Source organism: Budorcas taxicolor, chromosome 22 (assembly GCF_023091745.1).
Source record: "Budorcas taxicolor isolate Tak-1 chromosome 22, Takin1.1, whole genome shotgun sequence".
Classification (NCBI taxonomy): domain Eukaryota; kingdom Metazoa; phylum Chordata; class Mammalia; order Artiodactyla; family Bovidae; genus Budorcas; species Budorcas taxicolor.
Window position 1 is genome coordinate 910,257 of NC_068931.1, and position 21,425 is coordinate 931,681.

Genomic DNA, 21,425 nt, shown 5'->3' on the forward strand with positions numbered 1-21,425 from the left:
CTTCCTGCAGTTTCTGAAGCAAATCCTCGATACAGGCCATTTGTAGGTGGTCTGTAGCGTGTCTCTAAAAGATAAGACTTTAAGAAAGCATGACACAATATCATCATTCCATGAGAAGTCAGCTCTTCCTTATTATCAAACCACCGTCTGTGTGAGTTTCCAACCGTCTCTTGTGTTTCCTAAGTGTTTGGCCAGGTTGTTTCCTTAGATCAAGATCTGGTTATGGGCCACACACTGTGATTGGTCGGTGTCTTCTTGTTGTTGTAATTTGTCTTCTTAATCTATATGGGGGTGCATGCTCAGTCCCTTCAGTCATGACTGACTCTTTGTGACCCCATGGACGGTAACCCGCCAGGCTCCTCTGTCCATGGGATTCTCCAGGCCAGGATACTGGAATGGGTTGCCATGCCCTCCTCCAGGGGATCTTCCCGACCTAGGGATCGAACCCCTGTCTCTTATATCTCCTGCATCGGCAGGTGGGTTCTTTACCACTAGTGCCACCTGGGAAGCCCTTTTAATCTATAGTTCTCCCTAAATCCCCTTTGTCCTTGGAACCTGTCTGTTGTTTGTTCTACGTTGTACACTTCGTGCCCAGCATGGGGTCAGCGGACCAGCAGCAGCACTTGCAGGGTCAGGGCTGCAGGATCTGCACACAATCAGGCTGCTGAACCAGGGCTGTGTGGGCTGCCCTGTGAAGAACATTCTGCAAGGTGATTTGATCCAGGTCCGCCCTTTCGATTCTGCAGGACTGTTGTGCTTTTCCTCCAGGAGGCACTCCTGGCAGCTGGCCTCTCTGGAGGGTGGCCACGGGGGCCCAGGGCCCAGACCCGACAGTCTGTCCCGGCTGCCCAGCACCCCACTCAATTGTCCCTGCCCCTCTAGAGGTACTTCCCCGTGGATGCCGCTCAGCATTTCAACAATCTGATTTATAAAGGAGAGGCAGGTGAATGTTCACTTGTTGTTCAGTCACTAAGTCAGGTCCGACTCTGCGACCCCACGGACTGCAGCATGACAGCCCTCCTGTCCTTCACTACCTCCCAGAGTTTGCTCAAAGTCACGTCCATTAAGTCGGTGATGCCATCCAACCATCTCATCCTCTGTCGTCCCCTTCTCCTGCCCTCAGTCTTTCCCAGCATCAGGGTCTTTTCTAACAAATTGGCTCTTCGCATCAGGTGGCCAAGTATGGAGGTTCAGCATCAGTCCTTCCAATTCAGGGGTGATTTCCATATTTCTGTTTATTTACTTTTCAAAATCAGTTCCCAGCACCTTGCAGTGGTGAGTGTGTTTGTTTTACTTTACCCCATGATCCACGTGGCAGAAGTCCCCTGCCCCCGTGGCCAGCTGCCCGCCTCAGACCCTCTGCTGCTGGCTCTTGCCCCTGGCATGGTGGTCCCCTGGACCGCGGACCTTGCTGTGACAAGATGCTCTGAGCTCGCTGTCCAGTTTCCTGTCCCAGACCTGGCCTTGGAGGCCCCAGTCCGGGCCCCTGGGACGGCTGTTGGATTGGGGTTCTTCGGGGCCCCCGTGGGTGGAGCAGGGAAGTTTCCAGGACATGGAATGCCGTTCTCAGCTCGGTTCCCTCTCAGCTTCCGGCGGGTGCTGTCTTGAGGTCATGCCAACAGCGAGGCTGCTGAGTTGTTTAAATGGGGTCCTCAGGGTCACACGTCCCTCCTGCCAAATGCCTGTGTCGTGCAGTCACTAGAAACAGCGAGTGCCTCCCAGTGAGTGGGCCACCAGCCGGATACCTGAGTGAATTCAGTTGAGATTTGCCCCAAGTCTCAGCACTCTGGTGGAATTGGCTGGGAGGTAGAGGGGGATGGGCTGACTGCGGAAGAGGACAGGGTTCCTTGTGAGCTGATGAAAGCCCTTGAGTTCTGTAGTAGTGGTGGTGGCAGGACTCTGGGAATGTTCTAAACACACTCGAAGTGTGAGTTTTTTATGGTATGTAGTTATAGCTTAGTCCAGCTGGAAGAAAATGTTGGGTGGGGAGAATCGCATACCATCCCGAGAATGAAAGCTGAGGATCCCCCTTCCCAGGAGGATGCTTATCCACAGACTCTTCTGCATTTTCAGGGGCTCCTTTGTGTCCTTGGACCTCAGGGTACAATCCTGCCTCAGTCCAGCCCACTGCCCGGTGCTGACCTAGGGTCTTCTGTTCCTGTGTTGCTGGACCACCATGAACACACCTCCTTGTGGGCCCTGGGCCCCCTACCTCTCCGCTGCAGCTGTTGGCCACCTCCGCCCCCTCCCACACGTAGCCCCCATGTCGTCTGTCCAAGGCGCCCCCAGCAGTGAGTCTCAAACTGTGTTGAGGACCAGAGTGCCCCGGGGCATTTGCAGAGCTGCTTCTTGTCTGTCAAGCACCGTCCTGTCCTCTGGCCGCCCCAGAGCTGACTGTCCTGTCTCAGCCCTGCTGAAACTTCCGCTTTGTCGTCTCTGGCTCCTGTCTCTGTGGCTGCTCGACAGGTGGGCCCCAAATTTGGGGACAGGAAAGGACATTTTCACCCCAGACTCTGCAGTTTGGGCCGTTTGCTCTCTCACTGTCTCTTGCCTCTGCCTGTCCTCCCCGTGTCTTCCTCTGGTTCTGGATCTTTCTCTCTCTTTGCCTCTCCCACCCTCTCTCCCTCTCTCTCTGTTTCTCTCTTAACTCCTCACTCATGTGTCTACATGGTGCTGGCTGTCGGTTGGACCTCAGCTGGGCTCTGCTGGAACGCTCCCACGTGGGCCCCTCATGAGAACTGGCCTTCCTCACACTGTGGAGCCGTGTTTCAACGGGAGTGTCTGGGAAGAACCGGGTGGACACTGCATCTTTTTAAAGATCTGGTCTTGGAAATCACACAGCATTGCTTCTGCCGACCTGTACCTCAGGCCCACCCTGAGCCAAGGGGGCAGGGGCCCTCCTCCTAGTGGGGGGTGCAGGCTCTGAGGGCAATGTGGTATGGAAGCGTTGCAGTCATTTCTGAAGCTTGGTGCCTGGTGTGTCTTCAGTACAGATCTTGGGGGCACGTGATCACAAAACATTGCCAGTGTCTCTCGGCTTCAGAGTGCCCTTTCCTCCATCTGTCCTACATGAAGGTGTTTTTCTAAAATGTAGATCTGATCATGTTGCTTTCCAGCCGAAAAACCTCAGGTCGCTTGACGCTGTGCACAGGATGTGACCTTCCCACCCAGCTTGCTGCTGGCTGCCCTGACCAGGGTGTGTGTCTGGCTGACCCCAAGCCCTCCACCTGGCCACGCCCGATGGTTCTGCTGGGCACGTGTGAAGCTCTGCTTGTCAGTTCAGCGGGATCAAGCCGGGAGAGAGAAGGGCAGCTTTGCGCCCGAGCCCATAAGTAGCTGAGTGGAACGCCCTGTCCTGTAGCCTACCCCCCTTCCCTCTTTTTGTACTTTGATCTTTAGAGGAGGTGCCCATTAATGGTGAACTTGGTCTAAATCAAAGACAGAAGCAAAAATCTGGGAGAATCAGACCAACTCTGGGGACTCAGAACTCAGAAGGTGCAGAAAGGGGTGTTGGAAGGGAGGAGGGGTAAGGAGAGGAGACAGTGGCTCCTGTTGGTTTATGAACCACTGCCTCCATCCCCCCAGCTCTTCCCTGAGCAGTATCAGCTGTCCCCGGGTCTAGGCAGAAAGGCTGGTATTTGCTTTTAGCTGATTACTTGAAAAATTTCCAGTTTGGGGTAGTTTCCATTGCCTAGTGCAGACCCATGACCTTTGCTCCTGCCTTTGCTCCTGACCTTGGTTCCTGACCGCCATCCTCAGCTCCACTTGCAGGTGGAAACCCCCTGGAGGAGCTCTGGTGGTCTTCAGGGCCTCTGGTCAGTCCGTCGTTGTCCTGGGGTGGCCCAGTCTAGGGAAGTCTCAGGTGGGGCGGGAATGGGTGGGAGGGCAAGGTGGCTGGCAGTGGTCCTTCTGGGCCACCGCTGGGGGCAGCTGCCAGCCCTGTTCCCTGACTTGATGTGATGATGTCCAAGGGCGGGCAGGTTCACATGCTGAACTAGACGTCTGCTCACAGTGGGTGTTGTGTTAAGTGCCCTCGGGAAACAGCTTTGTTCTAAAGAGTCTGGACCCTGGGACAGCTGTCTTGCAGCCAGGGTTTGTGTCCAGACGAGTTTCTGGCGGAAAGTGGAAGTAGGGTCTGCTGTATCTCGTCAGCACCTCCGACCTTAGAAATTAAGTGAGATTTGGTGACGTGTCATTTTCCTCCTCTGTCCCGGGGACTTATTTTGAAAGAGGACAGGTTTGGAGAAAAATAGTTCACAAAGTGGATTTCCTAATGTACAGAAACCAAAAGCTTGTCTTCTGTTCCTTTTTTTTTTTTTAAAGAAATGCAACAAGGACTTACCAGTGTTAAAACCGGTCTGTTTTTGTCTCTTCTTCCTTTCTGTTTTCTCCCTCTTTCTCTTTTTAAATGTAGCTGCAGATAATAAAGATGGAGAAGTCAGAGTCCCCCCCGGGCAGTCTTTTCTGGGTATGTACCACGCAGCATGCGCCACCCCTGGAGCACCGGGGCCGCTCCCTGCTCTAGCTCTGTCTGTCTCTGTCTCCACTCCCACCCGTGCCGCACCCTCTCCTTGCATGGGCATCACCCACCCCGTGTGGCTGCGCCTCCAGCCAGCTAACTAACACAGCCTGCTGCTTTCAAGCATGAAGTAACCACTAGAAGCCTACCCGTTTTCTGTGTGTGTTAATGGGGGAAGGATGCAGAGAGGCGAAAAGAAAGACATGTGATCTGAACACAAGTTTTGGAAGTCTGTTTGTTCAGCTTATTCCAAAGTTTTTTATTCTTGTTGATTCTATGGTGAATGGAGTTGTTTTCTTAATTTTCACTTTGGATTGTTCATTGTTACTTTGTAGAAATAGAATTGATTCTCACATATCCATCTTGGGACCTGCAGCTTTGATGAACTCATTCATTCTAATAGCTTTTTAATGGATAGTTGAGGATTTTCTGTATGCAAGATTATGTCATCCACAGATAGAGAGTTTTACTCCTTCTTCTCCAATCTGGAAACTTTTTATTTCTTTTCTTGACTAATTACTGTGGCCAGAAGTAGGAGAGTAGATGTACTTGTCTGGTTGCTGGTCATAGTGAGAGAGCATTTCCTTCTTGATGTTGAGTATGGTGTTGGCTACGGATTTTATAAAGAAGCCCTATATTAGGTTAAGCAAGTGCCCTTCTATTCTGAGTTTTTTTTCATCATGAGAAGACATTTGAGTTTGTCAAATGCCTTATGTGTCTGTTGAGGTGATCATGTGGTTTTTGTCATTTATTCTACGAATTACAGTACATTATGTTGATGGAGTTTTGTATGTTGAACCAACCTTGCATTCTTGGGATGAATCTCATCTGATCATGATTTATAATCATTTTTATAAGTTACTAGATTTTGTTTGCTAGTATTAGGTTGCTTGGGTTCCTTTGTTTCCCCCTTCTTCATATGATAATTGATTTTAGTATCAGGACAGAACTGGTCTTATGAAAGAAGCTGGAAATGGGAAGCGTTCCTTCCTCTTCTATTTTTTAAAAGAATTTGTGAATAATTGCTATTAATTATTTATTAATTAAAAGTGTTTTAATTGAAATATGTTTGACAGGTAAATTAAAGGTACATGTTGACACATTTATATACTGTGATATAATAGCCAAGTAGTGGTAGTGAATACCTCTATCACATTACATCTTTACCATTTTTTTTATGGTTGGATGATCACTTTTAGTCTCCTGGCAAGTCTGACGGTTGGATGATCACTTTTCATCTCCTGGCAAGTCTGACGGTTGGATGATCACTTTGAGTCTCCTGGCAAGTCTGATGGTTATGACTGTACTCGCTGTACAGTGCAACAGATCCGGGGGCTTCTTCAGCAGTTGCTTCAGGTTTATCAGTTCTTTTGCGTGTTTGGTGGGATCAGACAGTGAAACCAATCTGGGCTTACGCTTTCTGTGGAAAGTTTAAAAGGACTAATTCAGTCTTTACTTGTAAATCTATTCTTACTTTCTGTTTCTTCCTGAGTTAATTTCAAGAGAAATTCTTTCTTGGAATTTGTCCAATTAGTCTGTTATTTGTTGGCATATATTGTTTTTATAATCTTTTTTATTTCTGTAAAGTTAGTGGTAATGATATCTCTTTAACTCTTGACATTAGTAACTCGAGTCTCCTCTCTCTCTCTCTCCATCTTGTTTTGTTTCTTGCAGCTAAAGGTTCGTGCATTTAATTGATTTTTTTCAAAGAGCCAACTTTTGGTTTTGTTGATATTTCTCTATTGTTTTCTAGTCCCTAGTTTATTTCCACTTTAGTGTTTATTATCTCTTTCCTTCTGCTTGTTTTGGGTTTAGTTTTTTTTTTTTTTTAGTTTGTTAAGCTGTAAGGTTAATTTATGGATTTGAGATATTCCTTCTTTTTTTACTGACATATAGTTGATAATCTTTTTTAATATAACTTTTGTGACCATAATTTCTTTGTAAGTAATGCATTCACTGCATCCTGTAAGTTTTGGTATGTTTTCATTGGCCTTAAAATGTTTTTACATTTCCTTCAGGATTTCTTCTTTAACTCATTTGTTACTTACGAGTGTGTTAATTTCCACATATATTAATGAATCCCCCAAATTTCCTTCTATTATTGATTTCTAGGAGTTTCCCAGGTGGCACTAGTGATAAAGAACATACCTGCCAATGAAGGAGACCTAAGAGATGCCAGTTTGGTCCCTGGGTTGGGAAGATCCCCTGGAGAAGAGCGTGGCAACCCACTCCAGTATTCTTGCCTGGAGAATCCCATGGACAGAGGAGCCTGGCGGGCTATAGTTCATAGAGTTGCAAAGAGCTGGACACGTCTGAAACGACCCAGCCTGCATGCATAGCATACATGCATTGATTTCTAATTTAAACCATTGTAGTTGGAGAAAATATTTTGTTATCATTCCAGTCATTTTCAATTGAGGCTTGTTTGATGGCTTGGCCAATGGTCTCTCCTGGAGAGCGTTCCATGTGCGCTTGTGAATGATGTATGTTCTACTCATCAGGTTGGGTGGAGGAGCGTCTGGTTAGGTTTCATGGTATTGTCAGCTCTCCTCTTTCCTCAGTCCTCTGTCTAGTTGTTACGTCAGTTACTAGAAATGTGTATTGAAATCTCCAAGTACCTTATTTGTTTCTCTTTTCACCTCTGTCAGTTTTTGCTTTTTATATTTTGGGGCACTGTTGTTAGGTGTGTATGTGTATAGTTTTATCTTAATGATAGATTGGCCCTTTTATCATTATAAAATTTTCCTTTATTTCCAGTGATCGTTTTGTTTTAAAGTCTGTTTTTTTCTGATAGTATAGCCACTGTAGATCTCCTGTGATTGCAGTTTGTATGGTATATCTTCTTCCATTGTGCTTTTGACTTATTTTTTATATCTTTGAATCTAAAGTATGTCTCCTGTAGAAAGTATATGCTGCTGCTGCTGCTAAGTCGCTTCAGCTGTGTCCGACTCTCTGCGACCTCATAGACGGCAGCCCACCAGGTTCTCCCATCCCTGGGATTCTCCAGGCAAGAACACTGGAGTGGGTTGCCATTGCCTTCTCCATAGAAAGCATATAATGGATCTTAAAAAAAAATTCATTCTGGCTGTTCTGGCCTTTGATTAGATTGTTTACTTCACTCACATTTCATGTCACTATGTTTGAATTTACACTCGTCATTTCACTTTCTGCTTTGTGTCCCCCCATCTATCTTAACCTCCATCGGTTCCTTGTTTATTACTTTCTTTTGTATTAAGTGAACACCTTTAGTGTAATATTTTAATTCCTTTAGTAAGCCTCAAATATATATATATATATATATATATATATATAATAGTATACTACATTGTATCACGTTATATTATGTTATTTCCTTGGTGTGTGACTCGAACACCAAAGCTTATGATGTGCATCTTACCAAAATCTACTTTAAATTTATACTAACTTGATTTTTTAATCAATTAAAAGAGAAGAAATATGCACTTTTACTGCCTTTTACCTACATGATCACTATTACCTATACTTTCTGTTTTTCTCAAGTGGTTTATAATTACTGCCTGAGGTCCTTTCTTTCAGAATGAATAATTTATTTTTAGTATTCCCTATAAGATGGGTCTGCTAACAAGAAATTCTCCCATATCTTTTTTATCTGGAAATGTCTTTGTTTTGCCCTTTTTAAAAAATGTTTTGTGGAATTCCCTGGTGGTCCAGTGGTTAGGACTCTGCTCTCACTGCCTAGGGCCTGGAGCCTGGGTTCAGTCCTTAATCAAGGAACTAAGATCCCATAAGCTGTATGGCCAGCAAAAAAAGAGTTTTGCTGAATGTAAGAATTTTGGTTGACAGGGTTTGTTTGTTTGTTTGGTTTTGTTGCATCTCGAGTGTGTTTTTCATTTTCTCTTGCTCATTGCTCTTTCAGCCATGCCATATGACTTACGGGATCCTGGTTGCCCAATCAGGGAGTGAGCCTGAGCCCTCTGCAGTGAGAGTGTGGAGTCCTACAGGACTGCCGCTGGACTGCCAGGGACGTCCTTCTCTTGCTGATTTCAAGGGTTTCTCCTTTGGCATTCAGCAGGTTGACTATGATATGTGATGGTGTGGATCCCTTTGCGTTATCCTTTTTGGAATTTGTTAAGCTGCTTGGGTGTGTAGGCTGATATTTTCATCATATCTGGGAGTTTTTAGTCATCATGCCTTTGGCTGTTCTCCTCTCCTTTCTCCCCTCCTCTCCTCCCAGGTATACGTCACATACTTGTGCACTGACTGCTGTCCCTGTGTCTCTGAGGTCTTGTTCAGTTTTCGGAATTCTGTTTTCTCATTCTCACTGCACGATCTTTATCAATCTGCCCTCAAGCTTGCTGGTTCTTCTGCCAGCTCAGCTCTGCTGTTGTGTACCAGGATTGTGTCTTTTGACCTCAGTTTCTGCACTTTGCAATTCCAGAATTTTCATTTGGTCCTTTTTAGTAATTTCTGCCTCTCTATTGATATTCTCTATTTGATAAGACATTGTCAGTATACTTCCTTTAATTCTGTTTTACGAAACATTCATTTATTTGTGGCTGCACAGGTTCTTCGTTGCTGTGTGCGGGCTTCACACTGCGGTGGCTTGTCTAGTTGTGAAGCGCAGACGCAGTAGTTGCGGTGTGCCAGCTTAGTTGCTTTGTGGCATGTGGGATCTTCCCTGATCAGGGATCGAACCCGTGTGCTATGCATTGGCAGGCCAGTTCTTATCTACTGAACCACCAGGGAAGCCTTTCCTTCTATTCTTTATGTGTGGTTCCCTTTAATGTTTTTTTAATGGAACGTTTACGGACTGCTTTGAAGTCTTTTCTGCCAAGTCTAATGGTTCTTCTGTCTCTTAAAAAGTAGTTTCCTTTTTTTTCTTCTCTGTATGGGCCACTTGCCATACTTTGTTGAAAATTGGCTATTTTAGGTAAAATACTGTAGCAACTCCAGACACCGACCCCACTGTGCTTGGGGGCTTGTTTGCTTGTCTCTGTGTTTAGTGACCTGGCCTAAGGGTGCCAGGAGCTGACCTTGACTCTCCTTTGTCCCCCTGTTAAGCCTCTGGGGAGTGGTGGGGTCTGACACTCTGACCAGTAGCTGCTTGCTCTGTTGATTTTGACAACAGCCTCAGGCACGTGGGGACCCACCCCGTCCCCGCTGCTGGGGTTCCTGCCCCCCGGGCTCGCGCCACTGTGTCTGCGGTCGTTGGCACGCGCGTTCCCGGGAGCGGCAGGGCGGGCTGGCCACACGGGGGCGCGCGGGCCACGCGGCCTGGATCGAGGGTCCCTTGCGCGGAGCCGGGTGTCCGCAGGTAACTGGGTCTCGGCCTGATGGGCGGGGCGGGCGCGAGGATGGGGGGCGGCTGCGGCCCGGGGCGGCCGTACCCCGACGGAGACGGGAGGAGTGCGGGTCTGACGCACAGCCTGCCCGCGGCAGCAACCAGGCCTCCGCATCCGCCCCGCCGCCGGCCGGGCCAGGCGCCCCAGTCAGAGGTCCGGCCCACGCCGACCCCAGACCCTTTCTCTTTGCGATGTGTCCTCACGATCTGAGAGCCTGAAGCTGTCCACTGAGACTGGCCAGGGGGTTGTGATTTTTTAAAAGTCGGCTCCGCGGAGCTGGGCTTTCCTGCAGCAGAGCCCACGTAGGGGAGCCCTCCGGACCATCCCTGGGGGAACAGGGGCCCAGGCCAGCCGCGCGCATCCTCAGTGGACCCTGGGCCTGGGGCAGGTCACCGTCGCTGACCCTGGGTGCCCGCTCATTCGCTAGTCCTGGTTTTCTCTGGGGAGGAAAGCGGCAGGCCGACTGCAGCATCCCCAGGTGGCCGCGTGGCTAGAGCTGCTGCTGGAATCGCTCTGATGCAAGGCAGGAAGGGCGGCCACCCTCTCTCCAGGCCGCTGCTTGCTCCAGCATCATCCGTGGCCGGTCTATACCCTTTGAGACCAAATCTCTTACATAGTCGTTTGGAGCATAAAAATACAATTCGATAGGAAATCAAGTCCTTCTTGCCACTAGGACGCAAACTCCTGGTGCAGATTCTTCAGAGAGCAAATGGCTTCTTAACTCAGAAGTGATTGGACTGAGCAGGGAAGGAATGGCTTTGTGGATCCAGGGAGCCTCAGACCTTCTGTCAGCCAGGTGGGGATTTCTCCACGTTTACATAAATTGGGAAGCTTCAGGGATGTGCTGGTCACCACCACTTTAGCAGCAGCTCAGGGGCAGGCCAGCTGGGTGGATTGGAGGCCCTGTGCTGATTGACTGGCCCCCACACCTGGGACCTTCTTTCAGCTCTGAGTGCCTTGCCATCCAGACTTGCCCTTTGGGGCCACTGACTGGAAAACACATCCGGGGAGAAAGCACATCCCGCTTGAGCTGGGGGCTTGCCAGGGGAGTGAGGAGGGGAGGTGATTTCTATTAACACCTCAGCTCTCATGGGCATCCTCCTGTCGGCGTTCTGCCTGCGTCCCTGTTCTCCGAGCACCATCCGCTTATGCACAGAGTGGGACCCAGCAGCCCAGGAGGAAGGTGTCACCTGAGTGGCTCTGTTTCAGGAGTAGGGTGCCAGCCCGCCCCTGTGCCTGGTCTAGAACCAGTTTTGAGAGGGAGTGCAGACCATTCTTCTTTCTTAGCTTATTTTAAAAATTATTAATAAAAAAATCTTTGACGTAGGAATCCCTAAAGAAGTATAAGAAATGCTTGATTCTTCTGATTACAGATCAGCGATCTATACATTTTATTAAGCATCTTCTGTGTTCTCCTTTTTCTGACTAAGCTCTGAAAGTCTCACTTCATGCTTTCTGTATCTACCCAGTGTTATCCTCAGCTGACATTTTTCTTTATGTAATTGCCTGCTTTTTTCTCCCTGCTGCTTGTTTTAACTCACCACAACACATCAGTTACAGTTAATGGGTAGAAGGGTCATTAAATGTATTTTAAATTGTTCAGGATTCAAATGACAGCACCTCAAACTTAAAGTTTGAAAGAACTATTTTTATCTTCAGTATTAGAGAATATATTCTCTAAAGTGAATATGTATGTCTGTATACAATTTGAAAGTGTACAGTTCATTGGTTTTTAGTACATTCACAGCGTTGTGCAGTGACCACCACCATCTCATTACAGAACATTTCCATCAGCCCAAAACAGACCCCACACCACCCAGTTGCCTTACCCCAAGCCCTGGTAACCACTGATCTGTTTTCTGTCTCTGTTTTGCTTATTCTGGACACGTCATGTGAGGGAATAATACAGGCTTCTGTGTCTGAATTCTTTAACTGAGCATGTATTTTCAGGATTCATCCCTGTTGTAGCCTGTGTTAGTACTTCATTCCTTTTCAAGGCTGAGTAATATTCCATTTTGTTTATCCATGTGTCCAGTGATGGACATTTGGGTTGTTTCTACCTTTTGGCTTGTTGTGAATAGTCCAGTTGTGAATAATCAAGGGAAGTTTTCACGTGAACAAGAAGGTTTTCAGTTCTTTGGGGGCATTTACATAGGAATAGAGTTGCTGGGCTGTGTGGTAACTCCACGTTTCATCATTTGAGGAACTGCGGGACTGCATTTTAAAGTGGCGGCACCATTTTACATTCCTATCAGCTGTGTGTGTAGGTCCCAGTTTCTCCACATCCTCATCAAGACTTTCTATTGTCCTTTTCACTTTTGCCATCATAGTAACTGTGGAGTGATATCTCATTATGGTTTTGACTTGAGTTCCTTACAATTCGTGATGTTGAGCATCTTTTCATGTGCTTGTTGGCTATTTGTGTGTCTTTAGAGGAATGTTTATTTGGGTCCTTATCATTTTTTAATTGGGTTGTTTGTCTTATTGTTGTAAATCATATATATTCAAAAGGAATGTTTACTTCTTCTCTCCCGGGAGTTGTAAGTGGTGCTTGTTTGTAGACTGTCAGGCTTTGGTGTCCTGCAGAGCCTCTCTTGGTCCTGTCCTCTCCGAGGGACCGGGGCATGTGTGTCTTCCCTGCGGCTGCACTCATGCTTCCTCCCCGAGCCTCTCTGTAGCGGCCGTGGTTGGATGACTCAGGTTCTCAGGAGCCCTTGGGTGTGGCCCCCCAGGGTTGCCTGTGCACTGAGGATGTGTTGAGAGCATGTCCCTTGGGGGTGTCCTTACCTACCTGCAAGTCTGGGAGGCAGAGAGGTGGACGGGCTCCAGCAGTGTTCCCTCCCGGCTCTATGACCTGGAGGAAGCCCGTCCGGGAGCAGCCGGGGGCTCTGTCGCGGGGTGTGGAGGCCCTCAAGGATGCTGGTGGCGGCCACTGCCCCGGGCTGTGACGGGGCAGGGTTGGGATGCTGGCAGTTCCCTCGTGTGAGGACACGGGGCCCGTCCTTGCACCTGAGGGAGCCCGAGTGGCAGAGATGGTCAGGGAGACCTGGGAGGGCCTTAACCAGGAAGCTGGCCCCTTCTTTGCCCCAGAGAACTGGCAGATAAAGCCGTGCCAGGTCTCATCCAGCCCGCGTGCAGCTCTGAGACTCAGCCATGAGGGTGGGCTTCCCGAGACGGAGGGCCTGTTCCCCTGCCCTTGCTCTTCAGGCCCCTCTGAGCTCCCTGTCCACTCAAGCAGCTCTGTTTCCTTTTAGCAGCTTTACTGAGGTCTGATCAGCATGCAATGAGCGCATCAAAGTGTGAAGCTCTGGTCAGCTTGGGCCTGTGTACAGCCTTCGGCCAGACCAAGACAGTGAACATACTGGTCACCCCACAGTTTTCCTCTTTGTGACCCCCCACCTCCCCCGAATACTAATCTGCTTTCTGTCACCACTCATTTGCATTTACTAGAATTTGACACGTTTACTGGAATTTTACCAGAATTTGGAACCATCCAGTACATACTGTTTTGTCTGGTTTCTTTCACTGAGCATAATTGTTTTGAAATTTGTCCAGGGTGTAGAGTGTATCAACAGTTTGTTCCTTTTTATTGTTGAGTTATATGGTTATATTACAAGTTTTCTGTTTATTAACTGGTTGAGGGATATTTGGCTCATTTCCAGTTTTTGATTGTTACAAATGAAACTGTGAATGAACTCTCGCGTTCAGGTCTTATATGAACATGTGCTTTCTTTTCTCTTGGGTATATACCTAGCAGTGGACTGGCTGGATCATATGGTAAGTGTCAGTTTAATTTTTAAAGAAATTGTTGCACTGTCTTCCAAAGTGCTATACCATTTTGCATTCCCACCAGCAGTGTGTGAATTCCAGTTGCTTTGCATCCTCATCAATACTTTGTATGGACCTTTAAAAAAATTTTTTTTTTCCATTCAGGTAGGTATGTGGTGGCATTTCATTGTTGTCTGTCTTTGCATTTCACTGATGATGTCACGTCTTTTCGTGTGCTTCTTTGTCATCCTTATAATCTTCATTGGTGAAGTATCCAGGTCTTCTGTCCCTTTAAAAGTTGTTCTTATTGAGTTGTGAGTTTTTAATGTTTTGGATACAGGTCCTTTCATCGGATACATGGCTTGCAGGTTCTTCTCCCTGTCTGTGCTTTGTCTTTTCATTCTTTCAGTAATTTCTTCTGACGAGTGGAAGTTTTTAATTTTTTATGGAGCCCAGCTTATTAGTTTGTTCTGTTGCTGACTGTGCTTTTGGTGTCAGATCTGAGGCATCTTTGTCAAACTCAAGGCCACAAAGGTTTCTCCCTGTTTTTCTTCCTGGTAGTTTTAGGTTTTACATTTAGATCTGTGATCTAATTAACTGTGAGTTACTTTTTGTTTCTGGTGTGAGGTATGGATTCAACTTTACTGCTTTTGTGTATGGATGTCCAAAGACTGTCTTTTTTCCCCACTAAATCACCTATGCATCTCTGTCAGAAGTCAGCTCTCTCTGTGTGGGTCCGTTTCTGGACTCTGTTCTGATGAATTGATTTATTTCTCGGTTCCTGTGCCAGCACCACGCTGTCCTAATTACTGGCTTGGTACTGAGGCTTGGATCAGGTAGTGTTAGTCCTCCGGCTTTGTTCTCTGTTCTGTGTGCTTTGCCTTTCCATGTGGATTTTAGGGTCAATTTGTCACTTTCTACATTAAGCATGCTAGGACTTTGGTTGGGGTTATCTTGAATCTATAATCTGGGGAGACTAATCATTATGATTGTGCAGAGGGCGTTACCACAGCCACCCTGGGGCTGCTGTCCTTAGAGAGGCCTGCCTCCCCAGCAGGCCCCTGAGTGATGTCTGGGAACTTGGATTTTGGGAGACTTCCCATTGTTCCCAGAATTGGCAAGAGGTGCTCTCTGTGCTTCAGTTGTCTGGACACCTGCTGTCCTTCTGGACGTCTGCAATTTCACTGTGTGTTAAGCGGAGGGTGTCACGTGGCCAGCCCCTGGTAAAAACTCTGGGCACTGAGGCCTTGATGAGCTCCCCTGGTCGCTGTCTGTTGCTGGAGGATCAAGCTCATCCAAGGGAGAGGCTCCTGGAAGCCACAGCTGGAGTCCTCTGGGTGCTGCCCACCTGCCTTTCCTTTCGTTGACTCGGCTGTGTGTCCTGTGGCCATGTGTCACAGCTGGGACTACGCTGGCATGCTGGGTGAGTCCCCCTGAAGAGCACTGTTCCCGGGGCTGGCCTTGGAGGCTCCGACACGACAGCGTTGAGACTTCCAGCATAGGAGCTCCATAGGCTGTCCTCTTACCTGTGTCTTCTTTGGTCGCCCTCAGCAGTGTTTTGTAGTTTTCAGTGTACCCATCTTGCACGTTGTCAGATCTGTCCCTAAGTATTTCATATCTTTTATGGTATTGTGTAAGGTATTGCTTTTTAAACTTAGTTTCTGATTGTTCACTGCTAGTATGTAGAAATGCAGTTTACTTTTATAAGTTGCTCTGATAGCCTGCAATCTTGCCGAGCTCATTTGTTTGTTCTCGTGGGCTTTAGTGGGTCCCTTATATATTTGGTAAGAAGATCATGTCATCTGTGAATACGGATCATTTTACTTCTTCCTCTCCCCCCTTTTCTTGCCTGATTGCTCTGGATAGCGCCTCTAGCACAGTGTTGATTAGAAGTGATGAGAGCGAACTTGCTTGATTTGGTCCTGATCTTAGTGGAAACACATATGTCTCTTTATAGCCAGCCCACCTTAGTGTAATTGTTATATGGTTAGCTTTCCATGCGCTAAAACCCCCTGCTACATTGTCCTTCTTTGTTTAAGTAGCCCCTGGTCGTGTGTGTGTGTGTGTGTGTGTGCGCGCGCGCGCTAGTTGCTCAGTCATGTTCGACTCTTTGCAACCCCATGGACTGTAGCCCACCAGGCCCCTCTGTCCGTGGGATTTCCCAGGCCAGAGTACTGGAGTGGGCTGCCATTCCCTTCTTTATGCGGGGGATCTTCTCTATGCAGGGATCAAACCCAGGTCTCCTGCATTGCAGGATGATTCTTTACCCTCTGAGCCACCAGGGGAGCCTTATCTATTAATAAGATTTAAATGATAAGAAAAAAGTCATATGTATTCACCCACTTAGTTACCCTTTCCAATGGTCAGTTTTGATCAGATGTCAGACATTGTGAATTTAGTGTACTGAATATTTTTGTGGGCTTTAGACATTCTTGAGATTAGTTCTGGGAAATGCAGCTGGTCATCTGTGGGGCTTTTGGTCTTCTTGATCTCATCACACTTTGCCATCCTGTCTTGTCTCGGATATGTGATAAATATTGTTAAAATGCATGTGAAGATTCTTTCTCCTTCCTTCCATGTTTCACTGATGTATCCTCTTGGAAGGGGCCAGCCGCTCCCAGGTACTGGTATGTTTTTCTGGAACGTCAGAAACAGTGGTCCACAGGGGAGTTCCTGAAAGAGACGTTTCTCTGCCTGAGATATGGCAGGGATAGGCTTCGGAAAGTGGGAGTCGGTTGTGATTTGTCCTCTTTCCCCCTGACCAACTCTGATCCTGCCTCCTCATGCCCTTTCCTGTCCTCGGGGAACTTTGTCTGCACCCCTGGAGGGCACGCAGTGGTCACCAAGTGATGCTGGCCTTGGAGGCACAAACCGGCCTCCTGAATCTTGTTCTTTGAGTGCTGTTTGTCAAATGAGTATTGAATTGGGCAGGTTTACCCCTTTCCTGGAATGCATGCTTATTGATGATGATGTCTCATTGCAGTCATTGGGACCCTTTGAGAAAACACCCTTGAGTTATTTATTCAAACCATGTCTATTTGGTCCCTTGGCACCTAACCATAGAACTGTAGGCAAGTTGCATAACTGTTTCTAGGCCCCCTGTCCTCACTCAGAGGCGGGGCCTGGTGATGCTGTGGGACCGCACCCATGTCCCCTCCTGGCCCCTCCTGCCTCCCCCTGCTCCGCCTGCTCTCTCGCCTGGGCTGCCAGCTGGTTCCTGGGTGTGGTCCTCCAGCAGGCCTGTGCTTCAGCTTTGGAAGGCGAATGATGGTTCCACGCTGGAGTCAGGTTTACTGCTGGGGGTTGTCCCAGCAATGCTGGTGGTTGCGGTGACCACACCGTCGTCACAGCTGCAGCAATGGGTGCTCAGGTGGTGGGACTGTCGGGTGATAATCTGAGAGCTGTGATGCCTGAGTATTGTCTGGAGTGTGGAGTCTGACCCACATGGTTGAAGGTCTGTAAACCTGAACGGCAGGAATTAGGCTCATTACTGCAACTCATCCCAATTACTCCCCGTAAGATCCATGTTCTTGTCGCTGAGGTTCTTGCATTGTATGTGCCTGTTGGCTCATGTCTGACTCTTTGCCACCACATGGACTGTAGCCCGCCAGGCTCCCCTGTCCATGGGATTCTCCAGGCAAGAATCCTGGAGTGGGTTTCCATGCCCTTCTCCAGGGGATCTTCCCATCCAACGAGTGTCCTGCATTGTAGGCAGCTTCTTTACCACTGAGCCACTGGGGTTGCCCCTCTTGAAGTGAATTATTTGGCTCTAATCTTTCGGAGAAGGCAGGTCCCTAAGCGTTGAGTCCTGGGAGCTGGCACATGCAGTGTATCTTGCCAGCGCTAGGTTCCTCCTGTGTGGCCTGGCTTGCCCGCTCAGGGCCCTCGCGGGTGCCAGGCTGATGGGGAGGCTGCTGCTCTGTCTGTTGTGCTGGGGGCAGAAAGTGGGTGAGGGCTCATCTGACTATATGCTTCAAAAGGAATTCTTTAAATTTATCTGAGGCTGTGTTTTTTGTCACAAATGAGTTTAGTTACATAAAACACAATTTTGTATCTTCTTTGTGTAAACATAGATCTTTTTGCAGACTTGGCAAATGGCAGCCATGTAACTGAGCTCTTTGGCGGGTGGCGGCCAAGGTCTGGGCACCTCGCCCTCCCAGGGACGCCCTCTCCCCACGTCTTAACCCCGCTGTTTGGTTTCTGTGTTCCCCTGCATGTCTGTCACGGTGGACTCAGGGAGGGGTCCTGTCCTCGGTGTTCATTGAGGGGAGGGGCTCGAAAGGGCGCTGGTGCCGCTGAGCACCACGGGGTGACCTTTGACCTTCGCTGGGCCTCATTTCTGGCATTTGTGTGGATGAATGTTTTTGGCTAAAACAGCTTTGCTGAACCTGCCTGTGACATGGTGGGACAGGGGTCAGCAGACTGGAGACAGTGATGGCCTGAAGGGAGCGAGCAAGAGAGGGGAGGTAGTCACGTGGGCGCCGCAGCCTGGGGAGCCAGGGTGAAGCCCCGGGCCCTCCCTGGAGGGCGGGCGGACACGGGTGACGCGAGGCTCTTCTCTGGGCACCGTTCCCCTCCAGGCTTGTGCTGACATCCTGGACTGGGGGCGGATATTTGTTCAAGTACCTGAGTACTCTCAGTCACGTCCTCCTCACGCTGACCTCGCCCTCCTCACTCGAGTCCTCCTCACGCTGACCTCGCCCTCCTCACACTGACCTCGCCCTCCTCACTCGAGTCCTCCTCACGCTGACCTCGCCCTCCTCACACTGACCTCGCCCTCCTCACGCTGACCTCGCCCTCCTCACTCGCGTCCTCCTCACGCTGAGCTCGCCCTCCTCACACTGAGCTCGCCCTCCTCACGCTGACCTCGCCCTCCTCACCCGAGTCCTCCTCACGCTGAGCTCGCCCTCCTCACTCGCGTCCTCCTCACGCTGAGCTCGCCATCCTCACTCGAGTCCTCCTCACGCTGACCTCGCCCTCCTCACCCATGTCCTCCTCACGCTGACCTCGCCCTCCTCACGCTGACCTCGCCCTCCTCACGCTGACCTCGCCCTCCTCACTCGCGTCCTCCTCACGCTGACCTCGCCCTCCTCGCTTGTGTCCTCCTCACGCTGACCTTGCCCTCCTCACTCGCGTCCTCCTCACGCTGACCTCGCCCTCCTCACACTGACCTCGCCCTCCTCACTCGCGTCCTCCTCACGCTGACCTCGCCCTCCTCATGCTGACCTCACCCTCCTCACTCGCGTCCTCCTCACGCTGACCTCGCCCTCCTCACTCGCGTCCTCCTCACGCTGACCTCACCCTCCTCACACTGACCTCGCCCTCCTCACTCGTGTCCTCCTCACGCTGACCTCGCCCTCCTCACGCTGACCTCGCCTTCCTCACTCGCGTCCTCCTCACGCTGACCTCGCCCTCCTCACGCTGACCTCGCCCTCCTCACGCTGACCTCGCCCTCCTCACTCGCGTCCTCCTCACGCTGACCTCGCCCTCCTCACGCTGACCTCGCCCTCCTCACTCGCGTCCTCCTCACGCTGACCTCGCCCTCCTCACGCTGACCTCACCCTCCTCACTCGCGTCCTCCTCACGCTGACCTTGCCCTCCTCACCCATGTCCTCCTCACGCTGACCTCGCCCTCCTCACCGGAGTCCTCCTCACGCTGAGCTCGCCCTCCTCACCCGAGTCCTCCTCACGCTGACCTTGCCCTCCTCACCCGTGTCCTCCTCACGCTGACCTTGCCCTCCTCACCCGTGTCCTCCTCACGCTGAGCTCACCCTCCTCACTCGCATCCTCCTCACGCTGAGCTCACCCTCCTCACTCGCGTCCTCCTCACGCTGAGCTCACCCTCCTCACTCTCGTCCTCCTCACGCTGAGCTCACCCTCCTCACCTGAGTCCTCCTCATGCTGACCTCGCCCTCCTCACGCTGACCTCGCCCTCCTCACTCGCGTCCTCCTCACGCTGAGCTCGCCCTCCTCACTCGCGTCCTCCTCACGCTGAGCTCGCCCTCCTCACTCGCGTCCTCCTCACGCTGAGCTCGCCCTCCTCACCGGAGTCCTCCTCACGCTGAGCTCGCCCTCCTCACCCGAGTCCTCCTCACGCTGACCTTGCCCTCCTCACCCGTGTCCTCCTCACGCTGAGCTCGCCCTCCTCACCCGTGTCCTCCTCACGCTGAGCTCGCCCTCCTCACTCGCGTCCTCCTCACGCTGAGCTCACCCTCCTCACTCGCGTCCTCCTCACGCTGAGCTCACCCTCCTCACTCGCGTCCTCCTCACGCTGAGCTCACCCTCCTCACTCGCGTCCTCCTCACGCTGAGCTCGCCCTCCTCACTCGCGTCCTCCTCACGCTGAGCTCGCCCTCCTCACTCGCGTCCTCCTCACGCTGAGCTCGCCCTCCTCACTCGCGTCCTCCTCACGCTGAGCTCGCCCTTGACCCCGCCCCCGGTTCACGTCTGTTTCTTTTGCCCTAGACTTCGACCCCCACCACTTCTGGCACTGGAGCAGCTTTGCAGACTACGTGCAGTGTGTCCTGGCCTTCACTGGCGTGGCGGGCTACGTCACCTACCTGTCCATTGACTCGGCCCTCTTTGTGGAGACCCTGGGCTTCCTGGCCGTGCTGACCGAGGCCATGCTGGGTGTGCCGCAGCTCTACCGCAACCACCGCCACCAGTCCACGGAGGGCATGAGGTAGGGGCAGACATCAGATGTTCAGGTGTGGCTGCTTGGTGGTCAGCTCTACTGGGAAAACTGCCAGTGCATGAGCAGTTTCGGTTTGCTCATTGCTCTCCTGATCTCTTGGTGTGCAAGCAGGTGAGTTTGTGTTCAGCAGGTGAGGGGAGGCCAAGAGCCTCCTGTGAGGCAGCTCACTGTGAGCCATGGATGGGGTGGGGGTCCACGGATGTCTCCAGAAGGCAGAAGGTTCAAGCCCTTTAATGCAGGAGATAACACAGCAGCTCCTTCCACTTGGCACCACCAGGAACAGGTCCAGGCTCTCCCCAGTGAAGCAAAAATAGTTTATTTGCAATAACATCAGAAAGTGTAAAGTGCTTAGGAATTAACTTAACCAAGGAGGAGAAAGACCCACACAGCGAAAACTGCAGAGACATTGCCTCTCACGCATTCAAATGGTGACTGTTGGAAGAACAGCAGGAGTTAGTGAGGATGTGCAAAAATTGGAATTCTTCTGTTCTGTTCATGGGAAGCAAAATGGTACAGCTTCTGTGGAAAACAGTGTGGCATTTCCTCAAAATATTAAAAATAGAACTACTATGTGCTAAGTCGTTTCAGTCATGTCTGACTCTTTGTGACCCCAGGGACAGTAGCCCACCAGGCTCCTCTGTCCATGGGATTCTGAAAGGCAAGAATACTGGAGTGGGTTGCCATGCCCTCCACCAGGGGATCTTCCCGACCCAGGAATTGAATTGGAGTTTCTTATGTCTCCTGCATGTGACCCAGCAATTCTGCTTCTGGGTGTATAACCAAGAAAATTGAAAGCATGGTCTTGAACAGATATTGTAAGCCCATGTTCATAACAGAGCAACAACCCAAGTGTCCATCAGTGGTTGAATGGATAAGCAAAACATGGTCCGTCCATACAGTGGAAAATTAATCAGTCTTAACAGGAAGGAAATTCTCACACAGGTTTCAGTAGGGAAATTTGAGGACACAATGCTCAGTGGAATAAGCCAATCACAAAGGACAAATACTATGTGATTCCACTTATATGAGCTTAGAGTTGTCAAATTCATAGGAGGTATTATGGCAGAAAGTGAAGAGGAACTAAAAAGCCTCTTGATGAAAGTGAAAATGGAGAGTGAAAAAGT

At 49.9% G+C, this 21,425-nt stretch overlaps 1 protein-coding gene across 2 annotated transcripts in view; it reads left to right on the plus strand.

Annotated features, from left to right (window-relative positions):
* Nucleotides 1-21,425, plus strand: part of SLC66A2 (solute carrier family 66 member 2) — a 42,873-nt gene that overhangs the window by 7,562 nt on the left and 13,886 nt on the right. The window contains exons 3-4 of one of the 2 annotated variants that reach the window (XM_052660363.1): nucleotides 4,415-4,468; nucleotides 20,073-20,289. In XM_052660363.1, the coding sequence (XP_052516323.1) occupies nucleotides 4,415-4,468; nucleotides 20,073-20,289 (271 nt within the window). The remainder of the gene's footprint in view (nucleotides 1-4,414; nucleotides 4,469-20,072; nucleotides 20,290-21,425) is intronic. The other variant, XM_052660364.1, reaches the window with a different exon arrangement.